The sequence below is a fragment of the Pseudophryne corroboree genome, chromosome 7, assembly GCF_028390025.1.
Source record: "Pseudophryne corroboree isolate aPseCor3 chromosome 7, aPseCor3.hap2, whole genome shotgun sequence".
NCBI classification, from domain to species: Eukaryota; Metazoa; Chordata; class Amphibia; order Anura; family Myobatrachidae; genus Pseudophryne; species Pseudophryne corroboree.
The window spans coordinates 57,182,389-57,202,710 of record NC_086450.1 but is presented as its reverse complement, the minus strand read 5'-3'; the positions used below and the strand labels follow the sequence as shown (position 1 = coordinate 57,202,710).

The window sequence follows — 20,322 nt, the reverse complement described above, 5'->3', positions numbered from 1 at the left end:
AAAGAACAGTTCGTATAGGGCCAATCTTGCTACTAAGTAACTAAAGCAACTCTGCTCTCCAGGTATTGGTGAGAGAAAGTCCAAACCAAGATTGTGTACTATTTCCCTGAGCTCAACCACGTAGGGAATATTATCTCTAGAACAACAAAAGTAAATGTCAGTCAGTGTCTAAAACAACCTAAAATGAAAATAATTGGTGACAGAGGAGCTAGACCTCCTGGGACAGCACTGTAGACTGCTAAAGTGACACAGTTACCAGGAATTGCATCCTATAAGTGCACCACCCTGATTATTTTGGGACTTCTGAAAACAGCCTTTACGGTATCTATATACTATATAAGTATTATACAAAACTGAGGACACTTCCGGTATTTAAGGGTGCACCGTGATATAACCTTACTGCCAGTATCTATGTGACGTGCAGTGAGGTGAGGCAGGTGAGGCAGAGCCTTTCCTGTCATACTAACGTTTGTGCCAGAGTTTTGAATGTATAAAGTATATGAAAAATACAAAGAATATATTTGAAATAAAAATTTTTTGCATTATTCTAATATTTTTTATAGCCAAAACTCTGGAGTAAAAAGTCTATGGCAGGTGAGGCACTGCCTCACCTGGCTAACTGTTCCGTACATCTCTAATCAAAACTCACAAAATTTCCAGGGGTTTATACTACTGCTCCTGTGTATAATGCCCAGATGTACGCTTTGGCTCATATATTGCATGTAAATCTGGCTCTGGTGCTAGCCAGTGCCTCCTGAGCGATTTAGCTCACCACACGTCCCTGCGGATATATATATTTTTTTTACCTACCCGGGACAATAGTCCAATGGACTACGAAACAAATGAGTTTTTTGTATTGCATGCATTACTTGCTGTATAGGAAATGTAAGAGTGTTAGAAAGGGCCAACCGGTGACAATTGTAACCTTAAAGTGTGACTTGTTACTTATTTGTTATTATCAGTGAACATCAGTATACTTACCGGTGGAGCTGTCTCCCTATCTGGGGAGGAACCTGAAAGGGAAAGAAATACTAATATAAGTAACACTGCCATCCACTATAGTCCTATGTCGTAATATAATTTTGTTGGTTCTCTATATGGGTTAGGTGATACTACAGGAGTAACTGAATCCTGGGTGGGCAATACTTTGACACTCTTTCTACAAACTCACCTGGTAATATTATCATCCAAATAGCTTGGGTGGAGGCACAGTTGGGAGATAACTAGTAACCCATTTATAAAATAGGGGTTATTACAACAGAGATCTTAAGGTGCATACACACGGAGAGATTCTGACTATAGGCCCATACACACTGGGCGATTTTGAGCTGAAAGCAGGTCACTTCTGGTGTGTTGAGCTGCTTTCAGCTCAAAGCCGCCCGGTGTGTATGCCCAAACGATGAGCGGTGAGCGCTGATGCGCGCTCCCGCTTCATCGCTGGCAGCCGCCGTTCATCTACTGGTATTACCAGTAGATGAACGTAGAGGTGAGTGGCTTTCCATAGCGTCCTGCTATGGAAAGCCACTCACCCCCGCTGACATCGCTGGGCAGGGGGGAAAAGCGCTCAGTATGTATGCACTGAGCGCTTTTCAGCCCAGCGATGTCAGCAATCATCGCTGTGCATACACGTTTTTGCCCAGTGTGTATGGACCTTAAGAGAGATTTTGACTGAGAGATTTCCCTTGATCTGGCAGTAGGGGATTTTGACTAAGTTTGCAAGAGATTTTGGCTATGGGAGATTTTGGCTATGGGAGATTTTGATTATCTGATTTAAATTTAAATTTAGGGGATGAGTGGGGGAGTGTCATATATATAGGATGATTTTACAGGGTGGCTGTAATAGGTTGATTGTACAGGGTGGGAGAGTGTCACAATCTGTGCACATAGGGAATTGTGATAGGGTGGGGAGTGTCACTAAAATAGGGTGATATTACACAGTGGGGGAGTGTCAGTATTGTGGTAATAAATAGCATCAGCCATTATAACTCAGTGCATTAAATGCACTGTGGCTAGTTCTAGTTAGGTTTACCTACTTGAACGCTTCACATTGCTAGTGCGCTATTCTTTGTTTGGCAAGCCAGAACAAAGTTCTTTTTGTTATGGATCACAACTACCAAGTCAGGGTATTATATGCTTAGGCTGTGGCAGTGTGGGATATGGAGAGAGCACAGAGGAGGGAGAGGAGACGTGCTCGATCCTCTTGGACCAAGTAGTGGCTGTTGCAGAGGGAATCTCTCATATGCCATTGCTGAGGCAGATTCAGGAGAGCAATACGGAGGATTACCAGAATTATCTGCGGATGGACGAGGAGATGTTCCAGGAGCTGCTGCGACTGGTGACACCTCTCATTCAGAAGCAAGATACGAACATGCGGCAGGCCATATCTGTGCAGGACCGGCTGTTGGCTACCCTGCGCTACGTGGCTACAGGGAGATCGCTGCAGGACCTGAAGTTCAGCACCCTGATCTCCCCTCAGGCTTTGGGGCTCATCATTCCGGAGACCTGCAAGGCCTTGTACACCGTCCTTAAAAAGGACTACTTTAAGGTAAGAACATGCAGGTTTTTTTTATAAAGTGTCTAATGTGGGCTACTGCATAGCTTTGAACATGTCATCCAGATTAATGACAGCATGCTTTTCTGGTGGGTTTCTGTGTATAAAGTGTATGCTTCTGATTTATGTGTAATGACCTGGGGGGGAATGGAGGTTTTATTGTGTGTCAGGCAAAATGTTTTTTGATTGTGTAATGTCTTAATTATTTCATTACAGCATGCTTTTCTAGATGGTTAGCAGTGTATACTGTGTATTGCTTCTGAGGTGTGTGTAATGACCTGGGGGTGGGGCTGGGGAAGGTGTGGCGGTTATGGAGCATTTATTGTGTGACAGTCAAAATAGTGTTTGTGGGGTGTAAAACTCTGCTGGTTTCAGACACAATCCGTATGTTGCCTGCTTCCTGCCATGCGTCTGCCGTTTGGGGTCCCAGTGGCCATCATGGCGATGCAGGCATCCCAGTTGGCATAAAGTCGCAATGTGCATGGGCGCGCAAACAACAACTGAATAATAACAATTGTTTGGGTGTCTAATCTGTTCCTTGCCGCCATTTTGGCATTTGTAATTACAGTGGCCAAAATCTGTCCGCCAAGATCAATGTCACCGTTTAGGCACCTATGGGGGTCATGTAATAACTTGTGGAAAGTGTGGAGAAGTAAGTTAGTAGAGAGGTTAGCAATAGCATACAATTAGCTGCTATATAAATTGGTCTACTATGCAACTTTGAAAACTTAAAACCTCAAATATGAGCTGTTGGCATGGCCAACCTCACCACTTGCTCACTTCTCCAAGGTTTCCATTGCATAGTACTTGTCATCAGATGTTGTTTTGGACCATATTTGTATGGTCTTGGTATTGCATTACTATTAGTTCGCATCCTGCCAGTCCTAATTTGTTTTGTAAGATGCTGCCCATAGTAATGCCGGATGCAGGACAAATGCAAAAGAGCTAAGCTCCCCACACTGTGGACATACAGCAATCAACATATTAGATTTTCACTCCAGGAATGGACACCCCAAGAGGGAGAATAGTGGGTTGATTTACTTAGATGAGAGATGTTTTTAAGATGGATTGTTACCCTTATCAAATAATCAGATTCTACTTCTCATTATTCAAGCACTTAGTAGAAGATAATACCTGGAATCAGTATGTTTGCTACGGACAGGCCATCTTAAATACAGCTCCTTTCTTACTACATTTACCCTCAGGATGTTTGGGTCGTGAGTATAGCTATCATGCATCATGGGATCCCATCTGCTGGGGTGATGCCAACATCAGTCTTTGAGTGGTCTGAAAATGTATTGTTTCCTGCCTCTGCCGAGGAGTGGAGAGTCATTGCTGAGGATTTCGAAAAGAGCTGGCATTTTCCCAGTTGTGGAGGAGCAATTGATGGGAAGCACGTGCGCATAACACCTCCTTCCAAGAGTGGCTCGCTTTACTACAACTATAAGGGCTTTTTAAGCATAGTCCTCATGGCAATTGTCAATGCCAACTACGAATTTATTTTCATAGATGTTGGCAAAAATGGGAGAGCCTCAGATGGGGGTTCATTAAAAGACACCGCTTCTATCGGCGGCTCCTCACACAGCAAGCAGGGGCTGAATTTTTTAGTTGTAGGAGATGAAGCCTTTGCTCTGCATGAATACATTCTAAAACCCTACCCTCACAATTATTTGAGGTGCAAAAAAACACCAACCAGGCCACCACCTACAGCACTGCCAATAGACAAGCCACGCAATCCTGACCCTGCCAGGTGGCCTAGTGTGGAAACACCTGCAGGATATAACTCACAAGCCACCAATGCAAAGGCCAAAAAAGTCAGGGAGGAGTACATGGCCTATTTTAATGGTGTGGGGGCAGTGGACTGGCAGGACGCTGCAATTGAGTTAATGTCTTTCCGGGATTGTTTACTATCTGTGGTGAAATAAATGATGTCTGTGGCATGGTTTTGGTGTGTCCTTTTTACTTTGTGTCTGCAATTTTGATTTGATTTGATTCGTGTGGCCTGCATCCCGATGTCGTTATCTTGTATGTCGTTTTGGCAGCAGCCAGGATTTCATTATTCATCCTGATTAACCACATATCCAAACATCTATGTAAACAAGTGCAACATACAATACCCCTTTCACATCTCCAATGCCGAATACCAGCCTGGAATTGGAAACGGGGCTTTCCCGGGTGGGATTTAGCAATGGACCCTAATGGCAGTCTTTGGCAGGCTTCCCGACCGAGCAATAACATTGGGGGGTGGAGCCGGCAGCAGCGCTGGGAGATAAGGTTATCTCCGCACCGCCTCTCCCTATGTAGTAAATGGGGCCCAGGTTGCATTGCCCCGGTAACCCATTTACACTGCCACTGACCCGGTATTCAACCCAGGAATAACCCTTGTTCTAACCTGGCTTGAATTTCCGGGTAAGGCGGCCCAGGAATTCTCCATGGCCATTTCACATCCCACAGTAACGGATATCGACCCGGCAATATAGCGGGTCAATATCAGGTTATTTGTGTGATGTGAAAGGAGTTTAAGTACTAGTATACTAGTACTATTAGTTTCTTCTGTTACATAGATAGATTAGATCTTTTAGTGCCCATGAACCCCCCTCCCATTGTTAACACTCATCACCCATCTTCCCTCTCCTGTCGCAGTAATACAGCGCCCGGCTTCCCCTTCCACTGAGGTAACACTCAGCTCCCTGCTTCCCCCACTAGTCCTGCCGTGGGAACACTCAGCTCCCTGGCTCCCCCCTTCCATCGCGGTAACACTCTGATCCCAGCTCGCCCCTCTTGCTGCAGTAACAATCAGCGGCTGGCTGCCCCCTCCCACCACGAGAACACTCAGTGATTAATTGCAGCAGAGCATGTCCTGGGGACCCACCCAGTTTGGCAATGTGGGGCTCGAGTCCACAAAACTGGATAAAATATGCACTATAGTACGTTTTAGCAATCACTGAATATTTCATGGTTTTGTGAAGACTGTTTCTGTGCTGTTTAAAGAAATATCTTCTTTAAAAAAGTTACAAAATAAATCACCCATACTGAATTGGAAAAAATACTCAAGACAATTTGTTGCTTTTGCAAAACTTTATAAAATTAGAAAATATTACAGTATACAGCCAATTCTGGCCAGGCTTCATTGACTGTATCATGAGAATAAGTGCCCTTTTTGCGCGGACTATCCCAACAGGACATTAGAAGAACTGGGCATAACTCTTACAACAGTACAGTAGAGGCTAACAGTGCTGCGAACATGCACTGGGTGAAGAAGAAATAGTGCACATTTCTGAACAGTCTCTTGAATGGAGCACAAGGAGTGGACTCTTCACAATGATCAAAAGCCTGGGACAATGAGGTCATAAAACCAATGCTGCGGGACTATAGACCTCAGTATAGTTCAATTGGAGCAACAGTGTAGGAAAAGGTCAACAACAGATTTTTACACTTACAAAAAAACCGGACTGAATAACAAAATTATAAATTAAAAAAACAAGGGTCGCCCAGGACCGAAGCCTGTGAAGGTGGCATGTTGGAGTACATGCCACTGGATGACGTGCTAGGCTGAGAGGAGGGGCTGGGCTGTGTGGGTCCCGCCAGAAAATAAGACATCTGATGAGGAGGGTTTCCTGGCGCATATTGCATGGGATGGTGATGTGGAAAGGTGGATGGGGGAACATTTTAGGGATGGCGCCTGGCAGGTGGCAATATCTCACACTCATCAACCAGTGTCCAGTCGATGGCGCATGTGGTAGCATCAAGTACCAGGCGCTTGTGGATCCTCTTTTGATCCTCAGTCATCTGCCTCATCTCCGCCGCAATGAAATTGGCAAAGTTTTGCTCATAAAGCGGTGGCCTTTTCAGAACCTCCTCAGCATGTGCAAAAAACTGCCGTGAGCTGGAGACAGCAGAGTTGACCCTCCTAGATGTCCTCCGTTGTTTTGAAGGACGTCGCTGAGGTGCTGCAGATTCCTCAGACTCGACCTCCTCTGCAGATTCTGGAGTCGACTGCTCCACCTCCAGCTCCTGGGTAAGATCCTGCAAAATAATTGAAAAACAGCAAATGAATTCCAAGTTAGAATGTTGTGGGAACAATACAATACAAATGTGTATGTACTTACCAGATCCAGACTCTCCTGGGCCTCCTCTTCCATGAGGATTGGAGATTCTGGATCCAGGCTTCCCAGTGACCTTGTCCGTGGCTCCTGCTCCAACGTGAACTTGAAGTGGTCATAGTACCACAGCGTTTGCTCATAGACCTCATCTGTCCCGACTCCGGATCACTGTGAATCTTCCACCTTCTTGTGCTCCTTTATGAAGACTGCTCGGAAATTAGCAATCTTCTTCAATCAAGCAATGTCCGCAGAACTGTTTTGGCCTCTACTGTACTCGATCAACTGTTGAAATGCCAGATTCTTTTTGGTCCTGTTGGAATAGTCCACGCTCTTCACTCTCCACAGGCACTCATTCTCATGATAAATTTCAATGAAGCCTGCCCAGAATTGGCGATACTGCTCACTAGCCATATCTGTGTAAAAATTAAAAACGCAGTGTCTGTTAAACAATTATGCCCCCAGAAATGCAGTGGTTGAAAAGCACATATCTGCCCCCACCCTCCCTGCACCTGTTAAAGCACATTATACACATTGCACCGGGCAGAGAAATACACATTGCACGAGGTAAAGCACGTTATACAGTACACATTGCAACAGGTAGAGCACTTTGCAATTATTAGATTAAAAAAAGGTCAATAAATTATTTTAAACACATTACTAAAACATACAGTTTATATATGCAATAAGTTTATGGTGCTGCTATGATAGGAGCCACAGACTGGATTTAGACATTACAAAAGTGTTGCAGGGGGAGAGGGGGCGAGAGGGTGACAATGCTGCTGGGCTGTTATCATATTGGAGGTATGCATTCATATTCCCTGCTGTGGGGATCTCGGGAGCCATAAAATAGATGCTAGAATCCCCAAAGCACAAGGCTGGCTCCTGACCTACAAGCACCCTGAGCAAGAAAATATGAAAGTGCCCCCCCCCACACTTCCTACCCACACGCTCCTGGAAAAGTGGCCTTGGCCTTGCAACTTCATATTATCAGACTATAGACATATCTTCACACCCCTCTACACACACAATTAGCAGCCTTACACATAATGACCATAGTAGTGTACTTTACACATAATGTCTCCAGTATAGTGTGCAGTGCCAGATAGAGATGAGCGGGTTCGGTTTCTTTGAATCCGAACCCGCACGAACTTCACTTTTTTTTTCACGGGTCCGAGCGACTCGGATCTTCCCGCCTTGCTCGGTTAACCCGAGCGCGCCCGAACGTCATCATGACGCTGTCGGATTCTCGCGAGACTCGGATTCTATATAAGGAGCCGCGCGTCGCCGCCATTTTCACACGTGCATTGAGATTGATAGGGAGAGGACGTGGCTGGCGTCCTCTCCATTAGAATAGATTAGAAGAGAGAGAGAGAGAGATTGTGCAGACAGAGTTTACCACAGTGACCAGTGCAGTTGTTGTTAAGTTAACTTTTATTTAATATATCCGTTCTCTGCTATATCCGTTCTCTGCCTGAAAAAAACGATACACAGCAGTCACACAGTGTGACTCAGTCTGTGTGCACTCAGCTCAGCCCAGTGTGCTGCACATCAATGTATAAAAGCTTATAATAATTGTGGGGGAGACTGGGGAGCACTGCAGGTTGTTATAGCAGGAGCCAGGAGTACATAATATTATATTAATTTAAAATTAAACAGTGCACACTTTTGCTGCAGGAGTGCCACTGCCAGTGTGACTAGTGGTGACCAGTGCCTGACCACCAGTATAGTAGTATATTGTTGTATACTATCTCTTTATCAACCAGTCTATATTAGCAGCAGACACAGTACAGTGCGGTAGTTCACGGCTGTGGCTACCTCTGTGTCGGCAGTCGGCACTCGGCAGGCAGTCCGTCCATCCATAATTGTATAATTATATACCACCTAACCGTGGTATTTTTTTTTCTTTCTTTATACCGTCGTCATAGTCATACTAGTTGTTACGAGTATACTACTATCTCTTTATCAACCAGTGTACAGTGCGGTAGTTCACGGCTGTGGCTACCTCTGTGTCGGCAGTCGGCAGGCAGTCCGTCCATCCATAATTGTATTATTATAATATATACCACCTAACCGTGGTTTTTTTTTCATTCTTTATACCGTCATAGTGTCATACTAGTTGTTACGAGTATACTACTATCTCTTTATCAACCAGTGTACAGTGCGGTAGTTCACGGCTGTGGCTACCTCTGTGTCGGCAGTCGGCAGGCAGTCCGTCCATCCATAATTGTATTATAATATATACCACCTAACCGTGGTTTTTTTTTCATTCTTTATACCGTCATAGTGTCATACTAGTTGTTACGAGTATACTACTATCTCTTTATCAACCAGTGTACAGTGCGGTAGTTCACGGCTGTGGCTACCTCTGTGTCGGCAGTCGGCAGGCAGTCCGTCCATCCATAATTGTATTATAATATATACCACCTAACCGTGGTTTTTTTTTCATTCTTTATACCGTCATAGTCAGTCATACTAGTTGTTACGAGTATACTACTATCTCTTTATCAACCAGTGTACAGTGCGGTAGTTCACGGCTGTGGCTACCTCTGTGTCGGCAGTCGGCAGGCAGTCCGTCCATCCATAATTGTATTATTATAATATATACCACCTAACCGTGGTTTTTTTTTTCATTCTTTATACCGTCATAGTGTCATACTAGTTGTTACGAGTATACTACTATCTCTTTATCAACCAGTGTACAGTGCGGTAGTTCACGGCTGTGGCTACCTCTGTGTCGGCAGTCGGCAGGCAGTCCGTCCATCCATAATTGTATTATAATATATACCACCTAACCGTGGTTTTTTTTTCATTCTTTATACCGTCATAGTGTCATACTAGTTGTTACGAGTATACTACTATCTCTTTATCAACCAGTGTACAGTGCGGTAGTTCACGGCTGTGGCTACCTCTGTGTCGGCAGTCGGCAGGCAGTCCGTCCATCCATAATTGTATTATAATATATACCACCTAACCGTGGTTTTTTTTTCATTCTTTATACCGTCATAGTCAGTCATACTAGTTGTTACGAGTATACTACTATCTCTTTATCAACCAGTGTACAGTGCGGTAGTTCACGGCTGTGGCTACCTCTGTGTCGGAACTCGGCAGGCAGTCCGTCCATCCATAATTGTATTACAATATATACCACCTAACCGTGGTTTTTTTTTCATTCTTTATACCGTCATAGTCAGTCATACTAGTTGTTACGAGTATACTACTATCTCTTTATCAACCAGTGTACAGTGCGGTAGTTCACGGCTGTGGCTACCTCTGTGTCGGAACTCGGCAGGCAGTCCGTCCATCCATAATTGTATTACAATATATACCACCTAACCGTGGTTTTTTTTTCATTCTTTATACCGTCATAGTCAGTCATACTAGTTGTTACGAGTATACTACTATCTCTTTATCAACCAGTGTACAGTGCGGTAGTTCACGGCTGTGGCTACCTCTGTGTCGGAACTCGGCAGGCAGTCCGTCCATCCATAATTGTATTACAATATATACCACCTAACCGTGGTTTTTTTTTCATTCTTTATACCGTCATAGTCAGTCATACTAGTTGTTACGAGTATACTACTATCTCTTTATCAACCAGTGTACAGTGCGGTAGTTCACGGCTGTGGCTACCTCTGTGTCGGAACTCGGCAGGCAGTCCGTCCATCCATAATTGTATTATTATAATATATACCACCTAACCGTGGTTTTTTTTTCATTCTTTATACCGTCATAGTGTCATACTAGTTGTTACGAGTATACTACTATCTCTTTATCAACCAGTGTACAGTGCGGTAGTTCACGGCTGTGGCTACCTCTGTGTCGGCAGTCGGCAGGCAGTCCGTCCATCCATAATTGTATTATAATATATACCACCTAACCGTGGTTTTTTTTTCATTCTTTATACCGTCATAGTCAGTCATACTAGTTGTTACGAGTATACTACTATCTCTTTATCAACCAGTGTACAGTGCGGTAGTTCACGGCTGTGGCTACCTCTGTGTCGGAACTCGGCAGGCAGTCCGTCCATCCATAATTGTATTACAATATATACCACCTAACCGTGTTTTTTTTTTCATTCTTTATACCGTCATAGTCAGTCATACTAGTTGTTACGAGTATACTACTATCTCTTTATCAACCAGTGTACAGTGCGGTAGTTCACGGCTGTGGCTACCTCTGTGTCGGCACTCGGCAGGCAGTCCGTCCATCCATAATTGTATTACAATATATACCACCTAACCGTGGTTTTTTTATACCACCTAACCGTGGCAGTCCGTCCATAATTGTATACTAGTATCCAATCCATCCATCTCCATTGTTTACCTGAGGTGCCTTTTAGTTCTGCCTATAAAATATGGAGAACAAAAAAGTTGAGGTTCCAAAATTAGGGAAAGATCAAGATCCACTTCCACCTCGTGCTGAAGCTGCTGCCACTAGTCATGGCCGAGACGATGAAATGCCAGCAACGTCGTCTGCCAAGGCCGATGCCCAATGTCATAGTACAGAGCATGTCAAATCCAAAACACCAAATATCAGAAAAAAAAGGACTCCAAAACCTAAAATAAAATTGTCGGAGGAGAAGCGTAAACTTGCCAATATGCCATTTACCACACGGAGTGGCAAGGAACGGCTGAGGCCCTGGCCTATGTTCATGGCTAGTGGTTCAGCTTCACATGAGGATGGAAGCACTCAGCCTCTCGCTAGAAAACTGAAAAGACTCAAGCTGGCAAAAGCACCGCAAAGAACTGTGCGTTCTTTGAAATCCCAAATCCACAAGGAGAGTCCAATTGTGTCGGTTGCGATGCCTGAGCTTCCCAACACTGGACGTGAAGAGCATGCGCCTTCCACTATTTGCATGCCCCCTGCAAGTGCTGGAAGGAGCACCCGCAGTCCAGTTCCTGATAGTCAGATTGAAGATGTCAGTGTTGAAGTACACCAGGATGAGGAGGATATGGGTGTTGCTGGCGCTGGGGAGGAAATTGACCAGAAGGATTCTGATGGTGAGGTGGTTTGTTTAAGTCAGGCACCCGGGGAGACACCTGTTGTCCGTGGGAGGAATATGGCCGTTGACATGCCAGGTGAAAATACCAAAAAAATCAGCTCTTCGGTGTGGAGGTATTTCACCAGAAATGCGGACAACAGGTGTCAAGCCGTGTGTTCCCTTTGTCAAGCTGTAATAAGTAGGGGTAAGGACGTTAACCACCTCGGAACATCCTCCCTTATACGTCACCTGCAGCGCATTCATAATAAGTCAGTGACAAGTTCAAAAACTTTGGGTGACAGCGGAAGCAGTCCACTGACCAGTAAATCCCTTCCTCTTGTAACCAAGCTCACGCAAACCACCCCACCAACTCCCTCAGTGTCAATTTCCTCCTTCCCCAGGAATGCCAATAGTCCTGCAGGCCATGTCACTGGCAAGTCTGACGAGTCCTCTCCTGCCTGGGATTCCTCCGATGCATCCTTGCGTGTAACGCCTACTGCTGCTGGCGCTGCTGTTGTTGCCGCTGGGAGTCGATGGTCATCCCAGAGGGGAAGTCGTAAGCCCACTTGTACTACTTCCAGTAAGCAATTGACTGTTCAACAGTCCTTTGCGAGGAAGATGAAATATCACAGCAGTCATCCTACTGCAAAGCGGATAACTGAGTCCTTGACAACTATGTTGGTGTTAGACGTGCGTCCGGTATCCGCCGTTAGTTCACAGGGAACTAGACAATTTATTGAGGCAGTGTGCCCCCGTTACCAAATACCATCTAGGTTCCACTTCTCTAGGCAGGCGATACCGAGAATGTACACGGACGTCAGAAAAAGACTCACCAGTGTCCTAAAAAATGCAGTTGTACCCAATGTCCACTTAACCACGGACATGTGGACAAGTGGAGCAGGGCAGGGTCAGGACTATATGACTGTGACAGCCCACTGGGTAGATGTATGGACTCCCGCCGCAAGAACAGCAGCGGCGGCACCAGTAGCAGCATCTCGCAAACGCCAACTCTTTCCTAGGCAGGCTACGCTTTGTATCACCGCTTTCCAGAATACGCACACAGCTGAAAACCTCTTACGGCAACTGAGGAAGATCATCGCGGAATGGCTTACCCCAATTGGACTCTCCTGTGGATTTGTGGCATCGGACAACGCCAGCAATATTGTGTGTGCATTAAATATGGGCAAATTCCAGCACGTCCCATGTTTTGCACATACCTTGAATTTGGTGGTGCAGAATTTTTTAAAAAACGACAGGGGCGTGCAAGAGATGCTGTCGGTGGCCAGAAAAATTGCGGGACACTTTCGGCGTACAGGCACCACGTACAGAAGACTGGAGCACCACCAAAAACTACTGAACCTGCCCTGCCATCATCTGAAGCAAGAAGTGGTAACGAGGTGGAATTCAACCCTCTATATGCTTCAGAGGTTGGAGGAGCAGCAAAAGGCCATTCAAGCCTATACAATTGAGCACGATATAGGAGATGGAATGCACCTGTCTCAAGTGCAGTGGAGAATGATTTCAACGTTGTGCAAGGTTCTGATGCCCTTTGAACTTGCCACACGTGAAGTCAGTTCAGACACTGCCAGCCTGAGTCAGGTCATTCCCCTCATCAGGCTTTTGCAGAAGAAGCTGGAGGCATTGAAGAAGGAGCTAACACGGAGCGATTCCGCTAGGCATGTGGGACTTGTGGATGCAGCCCTTAATTCGCTTAACAAGGATTCACGGGTGGTCAATCTGTTGAAATCAGAGCACTACATTTTGGCCACCGTGCTCGATCCTAGATTTAAAGCCTACCTTGGATCTCTCTTTCCGGCAGACACAGGTCTGCTGGGGTTGAAAGACCTGCTGGTGACAAAATTGTCAAGTCAAGCGGAACGCGACCTGTCAACATCTCCTCCTTCACATTCTCCCGCAACTGGGGGTGCGAGGAAAAGGCTCAGAATTCCGAGCCCACCCGCTGGCGGTGATGCAGGGCAGTCTGGAGCGACTGCTGATGCTGACATCTGGTCCGGACTGAAGGACCTGCCAACGATTACGGACATGTCGTCTACTGTCACTGCATATGATTCTCTCAACATTGATAGAATGGTGGAGGATTATATGAGTGACCGCATCCAAGTAGGCACGTCACACAGTCCGTACTTATACTGGCAGGAAAAAGAGGCAATTTGGAGGCCCTTGCACAAACTGGCTTTATTCTACCTAAGTTGCCCTCCCACAAGTGTGTACTCCGAAAGAGTGTTTAGTGCCGCCGCTCACCTTGTCAGCAATCGGCGTACGAGGTTACATCCAGAAAATGTGGAGAAGATGATGTTCATTAAAATGAATTATAATCAATTCCTCCGCGGAGACATTGACCAGCAGCAATTGCCTCCACAAAGTACACAGGGAGCTGAGATGGTGGATTCCAGTGGGGACGAATTGATAATCTGTGAGGAGGGGGATGTACACGGTGATATATCGGAGGGTGAAGATGAGGTGGACATCTTGCCTCTGTAGAGCCAGTTTGTGCAAGGAGAGATTAATTGCTTCTTTTTTGGGGGGGGTCCAAACCAACCCGTCATATCAGTCACAGTCGTGTGGCAGACCCTGTCACTGAAATGATGGGTTGGTTAAAGTGTGCATGTCCTGTTTTGTTTATACAACATAAGGGTGGGTGGGAGGGCCCAAGGATAATTCCATCTTGCACCTCTTTTTTCTTTTCTTTTTCTTTGCATCATGTGCTGATTGGGGAGGGTTTTTTGGAAGGGACATCCTGCGTGACACTGCAGTGCCACTCCTAGATGGGCCGGTGTTTGTGTCGGCCACTAGGGTCGCTAATCTTACTCACACAGCTACCTCATTGCGCCTCTTTTTTTCTTTGCGTCATGTGCTGTTTGGGGAGGGTTTTTTGGAAGGGACATCCTGCGTGACACTGCAGTGCCACTCCTAGATGGGCCCGGTGTTTGTGTCGGCCACTAGGGTCGCTAATCTTACTCACACAGTCAGCTACCTCATTGCGCCTCTTTTTTTCTTTGCGTCATGTGCTGTTTGGGGAGGGTTTTTTGGAAGGGCCATCCTGCGTGACACTGCAGTGCCACTCCTAGATGGGCCCGGTGTTTGTGTCGGCCACTAGGGTCGCTAATCTTACTCACACAGCTACCTCATTGCGCCTCTTTTTTTCTTTGCGTCATGTGCTGTTTGGGGAGGGTTTTTTGGAAGGGCCATCCTGCGTGACACTGCAGTGCCACTCCTAGATGGGCCCGGTGTTTGTGTCGGCCACTAGGGTCGCTAATCTTACTCACACAGCTACCTCATTGCGCCTCTTTTTTTCTTTGCGTCATGTGCTGTTTGGGGAGGGTTTTTTGGAAGGGACATCCTGCGTGACACTGCAGTGCCACTCCTAGATGGGCCCGGTGTTTGTGTCGGCCACTAGGGTCGCTTATCTTACTCACACAGCGACCTCGGTGCAAATTTTAGGACTAAAAATAATATTGTGAGGTGTGAGGTATTCAGAATAGACTGAAAATGAGTGTAAATTATGGTTTTTGAGGTTAATAATACTTTGGGATCAAAATGACCCCCAAATTCTATGATTTAAGCTGTTTTTAGTGTTTTTGGAAAAAAACACCCGAATCCAAAACACACCCGAATCCGACAAAAATAATTCGGTGAGGTTTTGCCAAAACGCGTTCGAACCCAAAACACGGCCGCGGAACCGAACCCAAAACCAAAACACAAAACCCGAAAAATTTCAGGCGCTCATCTCTAGTGCCAGATACACATAAGCCCCCCGTAGTGCCAAATACACATACACCCCCAGTAGTGCCAGATACACAGTATATGTCCTCAGCAGTGCCAGATACACAGTATATGCCCCTAGCAGTGCCAGATACACATGCCCCCAACAGTGCCAGATACACTCGCCCCCAGAGTGCCAGATACACTCGCCCCTGTGGGACAGCTTCACTGAGTCTGCAGCAGTGTCCATCCCGCGGCCCACCTCCTGGCTGAGTCCTATCAGTCTGCTGAGGATAAGGGCGCACAAGCCAAAGTACATATGGACATGTTAATGTCAAGACCCCCAGGAATATAATTGATTTGATTGTATTTCAAAATTAATGAAAAGTGGGGGGTGCTACCACGGACACAAAAAATACAGTCACAAAGTTCAAAAGAAGAGGGAAAGTGTCCTCAATGTGGTGCACCACATTGAGGACACTTTCCCTCTTCTTTTGAACTTTGTGACTGAGTCCTATCAGTGGCTGTGTGTGCCAACGAGGGGGAGTGCTGTGGGTGAACTAAAGCAAAGCTGCGCAGCCACTCTATTGGAACATGCCTGGAGCCGGCCCTGCCACAGCACACAGGGGGGGTTATGGTTAGGCACACTCGGGGGGAAGGGGGTGTTAGGGTTAGGCTACAGAGAGGAGGGTTAGGGTTAGGCACTAAGGGGGGTGGGTTAGGTTTAGGCTGTGGGAAAGGGGGGATGGGTTTAGGCTGTGGGTAAGGGGGGTTAGGGTTAGGCTGAAGAGTGGGAGGTTTAGGGGTATGAGATGGAGGTTTGGGTACTCTCTGCACCCTTGTGGGCATTACTGCGATTGGAATGCTGGCATCGGTATACTGAACGATGGCCTCCCAACAGATGACTTTTTGGACACTTGGTACAGCCACTGGGATTTGAGAGTGAGACAGAGGAAGAGAGAGAGACAGGGAAAGACAGAGATGGGCAGAGAGACAGTGAGAGAAAGAGAGAGAGAGAGAGAGAGAGAGAGAGATGGAGAGATAGATAGCACCTTTCACCCCATTGACAGACAGAACAGCACCTTCTCTCCCCACACATTGACAGACAGAACAGCACCTTCTCTCCCACACATTGACAGACAGAACAGCACCTTCTCCTCCCCCCCCATTGACAGACAGAACAGCACCTTCTCTCCCCCCACATTGACAGACAGAACAGCACCTTCTCTCCCCCCATTGACAGACAGAACAGCACCTTCTCCCTCCCCCACCCCCCATTGACAGACAGAACAGCACCTTCTCTCCCCCCATTGACCGACAGAACAGCACCTTCTCTCCCCCCATTGACAGACAGAACAGCACCTTCTCTCCCCCCATTGACAGACAGAACAGCACCTTCTCTCCCCCCACATTGACAGACAGAACAGCACCTTCTCTCCCCCCACATTGACAGACAGAACAGCACCTTCTCTCCCCCCACATTGACAGACAGAACAGCACCTTCTCTCCCCCCATTGACAGACAGAACAGCACCTTCTCCCTCCCCCACCCCCCATTGACAGACAGAACAGCACCTTCTCCCTCCCCCACCCAAATTTGAGAGACAGAACAGCACCTGCTCCCCCCGCCCCCATTGACAGACAGCACTTCACCATCATGCCATCCCATAGACTGGCGGGACAACAGCAAGAAGCACCCCCCACACACACAGGCAGCATAGCACCATCACCACCTCCCCACCGTCCCCCTCTCACAGGATGTCAGCCAGAGGAGATGCTCCCCCTATATGCCTGTCTATAGATGCACAGGGAAGCTGAGCTCTGGCCCACTGTGCAGCCAGTAACCCCCCATTCCTGCTGCACATACTATTTGTGCCGTCCGGCTACATGGACACAGCGCCATCCCACTGTGCAGCCATCATTCACCACCCCTGCCTCCCCGGACCAGACACTTCAGAGCGGCCATTACTCCCCCTCCATCGCCCCAAACTGCGGACACTACAGTGCGGGCATTCCTCCGTCCCCCTTCCCCGGGCCGAACACTATAAAGTGGCCATTCCTCCCCACTACAGTCTCTACCCCCCCCCCCCCGGACAAGACACGACACTACAGTCTGAGGAGAACAGCAGTCCACAATATATTAACTTATTTACAAGTGTCTTCTGATGAGATTGCTGCTGGCACTTCCCTCCGCGCACTGAGGTAACAAAATGGGTGGCAGGGAGCGGCTAAAGATCGCTATATCTGGGAAAAATCGCTGGGTATTTAAAATACGAGCAAATTTAACTAACTTTTGCAGTGACCTAGTCAAAATTGACTTGCCTGCACAGTCTATTTTTCCCAGCAATAACGACCTAGCAGGGACGTACATCGCTATCGCTGCCTGTATACACACGGAGCGATATGCACTAACTTTCTGAGCGATTTGCTCAGCTATATCGCTCCGTGTGTATGGACCTTTAGTTGTGTATATCTGCAGATATAGGGTTAAGTCCCCAGGCCGAACGGCAAGGCGTCTCTGTCCCTGGGGGTCCCTAATACTAGGTGTGGGTCTGGGTGCGCGGGATCCCATCATGTCGGCACAGGCCGGCCATCCCAGGGCAGCAGACAGGTGAAAATTAATAAGGGTTAATAAGAAGCACATAAGTGCTATGTAAGTGAGGTGTGATTAAAATAATACAAAAATATATACTTCTGTATACTGTAACTCCCCGTGCATCGGCGCCATCTTCACTCCGCTGTGGAGAGTATACTGGACGGACATGTTCATCTCAGTAGTGTGTTGTCTGGCGTGGGGTGGGTGCTCTGTCTGCTGTATCTGAAAAAGGGGTGCTCTGTCTGTCTGCTGTATCTGAAAAAGGGGTGCTCTGTCTGTCTGCTGTATCTGAAAAAGGGGTGCTCTCTCTGTCTGCTGTATCTGAAAAAGGGGTGCTCTCTCTGCTGTATCTGAAAAAAGGGTACTCTCTCTGCCCGCTGTTCCTGAAAAAGGAGTGCTCTCTCTGTCTGCTGTATCTGAAAAAGGGGTGTTCTTTTTGCCTGCTGTACATGAAAAAGGGTGCTGTATTTAAAATTAAAATAATTAAAGCTAAAAACAAAAAGCCTATAGTTATAATTTTTTTCTGTTTGTTTGTGCTGTACCCCAGTTTACTATACAGTTTTATTTTCCTAAGTACTGTGAAACTGCCAATCAGACTGCAGTATATTATTTGTTACTCATACACATATTGCTGTTGGTGAAGGTCAACCGCAGTGTGTAATTATTTATATTTTTGACTCATTTGTGCAACACTGTAATCGCCGGTGTGTGATCTAAAAAATACTTCTACATATTTCTGATTAATTTGTGCTCCGTTATCGGTGAAGGTCAACCGCAGTGTGTAATTATATATATTTCTGGATCATTTGTGCGACACTTTAACTGCTAGTGTGTGATATAAAAAATACTTCTACATATTTTGGACTCATTTGTGCAATGCTGATGATGAAGGTCAACCGCAGTGTGTAATTATATATACTTCTGACTTATTTGTGCGACACTGTAACCACCGGTATGTGATAAAAAAAATTCTTCTACATTTTTCTTACTCATTTGTGCGATGCTGTTGGTGAAGGTCAACCGCAGTGTTTAATTATATATATTTCTGACTCATTTGTGTGACAATGTCACAGCCAGTATGTGATATAAAAAATACTTTTACATATTTCTGACTCATGTGTGCAACACTGTAACTGCATATGATGCTGTCACCATTGAAAGAATGGTTGATGATTATTTTAGTGATAGCATCCAAATAGGCATGTCAGACAGTCCGTTTCAATGCTGGCAGGAAAAAGAGGCAATTTGAAGGCCCTTGCACAAACTGCCTTTGTTTTACTTAATTTGCCCAGCCTCCAATGTGTACTCAGAAAGAGATTTTAGCACAGCCAGGAACCTTGTCATCGATCAGCGTAGGAGGTTATTTCCCCAAAATGTGGAAAAGATGATGTTCATCAAAATGAACGAAAAATTCCACGAGGAAGACCTTTACCAGCAGTTAATTCCAAAAAGTAGAGAGGGACCTGTAATAGTGGATTCCAGCGGGGACGAACTAATACTCTGTGAAGAAGAGGATGTACACACTGATGGGAGTGCGGAATCATATGCTGATGACGACATCATGCCTATTTAAAGTACTAAAGCCAGTTTGTGCACTGCCCATTGCCAGCTTGTTTTGAGAGGGACTAAACAAACCATAATTTCAGTCACAAGTGACGGTCCCTGTCGCTGAAATGATTGGTTTGTAAAACTTTGCATGTCCTGTTTAATATACAACATACTGTAAGGGCGTGTGAGAGGGCCTGTCACGAACACAGGCCGATTCTCCAAATTATAGCATGGACCATGAGGCCTTTGGGCATAAGAACTCAGACCAGAACTAAAAATTATATGTTTAATTTCAAGAATATCTTCAGAGCTTTAGTTACAAAAAAGAGTTACAAAGATTATGAGAAATATTGAAAAGTACACACCGATTAGGATACAATTGCAAATAAAACACAAGAGGATAATTTCAGAAACCTAACGTACTCAACAGCAGTTAGCCTTCTGTGTGAAGGGAATTCATAATTTAAGAGATATGGTGCATTCCCAGCTCCTGGCTGCTTCCCTCAGAAATTAACAACACAGTATGTGTGAGAGCAAGATAAAGCCCCTCACAGCTGCAGCCCCCACCGTTTCCTTAACTCTCTCAAAGCTGTGTACCTGGGCAGTGAGAAACCAGATTTACTTTGGTTTCACTTTCAACAGCTGTCTTTCTTTAAAGTTTCAAGAGGTCAGGTTTCTTGACCTGTGATGTTCCTCCTAACTATAGTTTATAGCTTCTTAGATAAGGTAAGGGCCATAAACTAACCTCTGACTACCCACTATACATCAGTGTCCTCTACTCCCATATCTGGGTAGCTAGGAGTTCACTTAGAGGACAGGAT

General features: G+C 46.0%; 1 protein-coding gene across 1 annotated transcript; it reads left to right on the top strand.

Moving 5' to 3' along the window:
• Positions 1 to 2,299: 2,299 nt before the first annotated feature.
• LOC134944002 (uncharacterized) lies at positions 2,300 to 4,476 on the top strand. The gene is made up of 2 exons (XM_063932547.1): positions 2,300 to 2,546; positions 3,854 to 4,476. The coding sequence occupies exons 1-2, from the start codon at positions 2,300 to 2,302 to the stop codon at positions 4,474 to 4,476; spliced, it is 870 nt and encodes a 289-aa protein (XP_063788617.1).
• The last annotated feature ends 15,846 nt before the right edge of the window (positions 4,477 to 20,322 follow it).

Coding starts and splice junctions, on each gene's coding strand:
- LOC134944002 (XM_063932547.1), top strand. CDS start 2,300: ATGGACGAGGAGATGTTCCAGGAGCTGCTGCGACTGGTGACACCTCTC. Junction 2,547..3,853: donor TAAAAAGGACTACTTTAAGG/TAAGAACATGCA, acceptor AAAATGTATTGT/TTCCTGCCTCTGCCGAGGAG.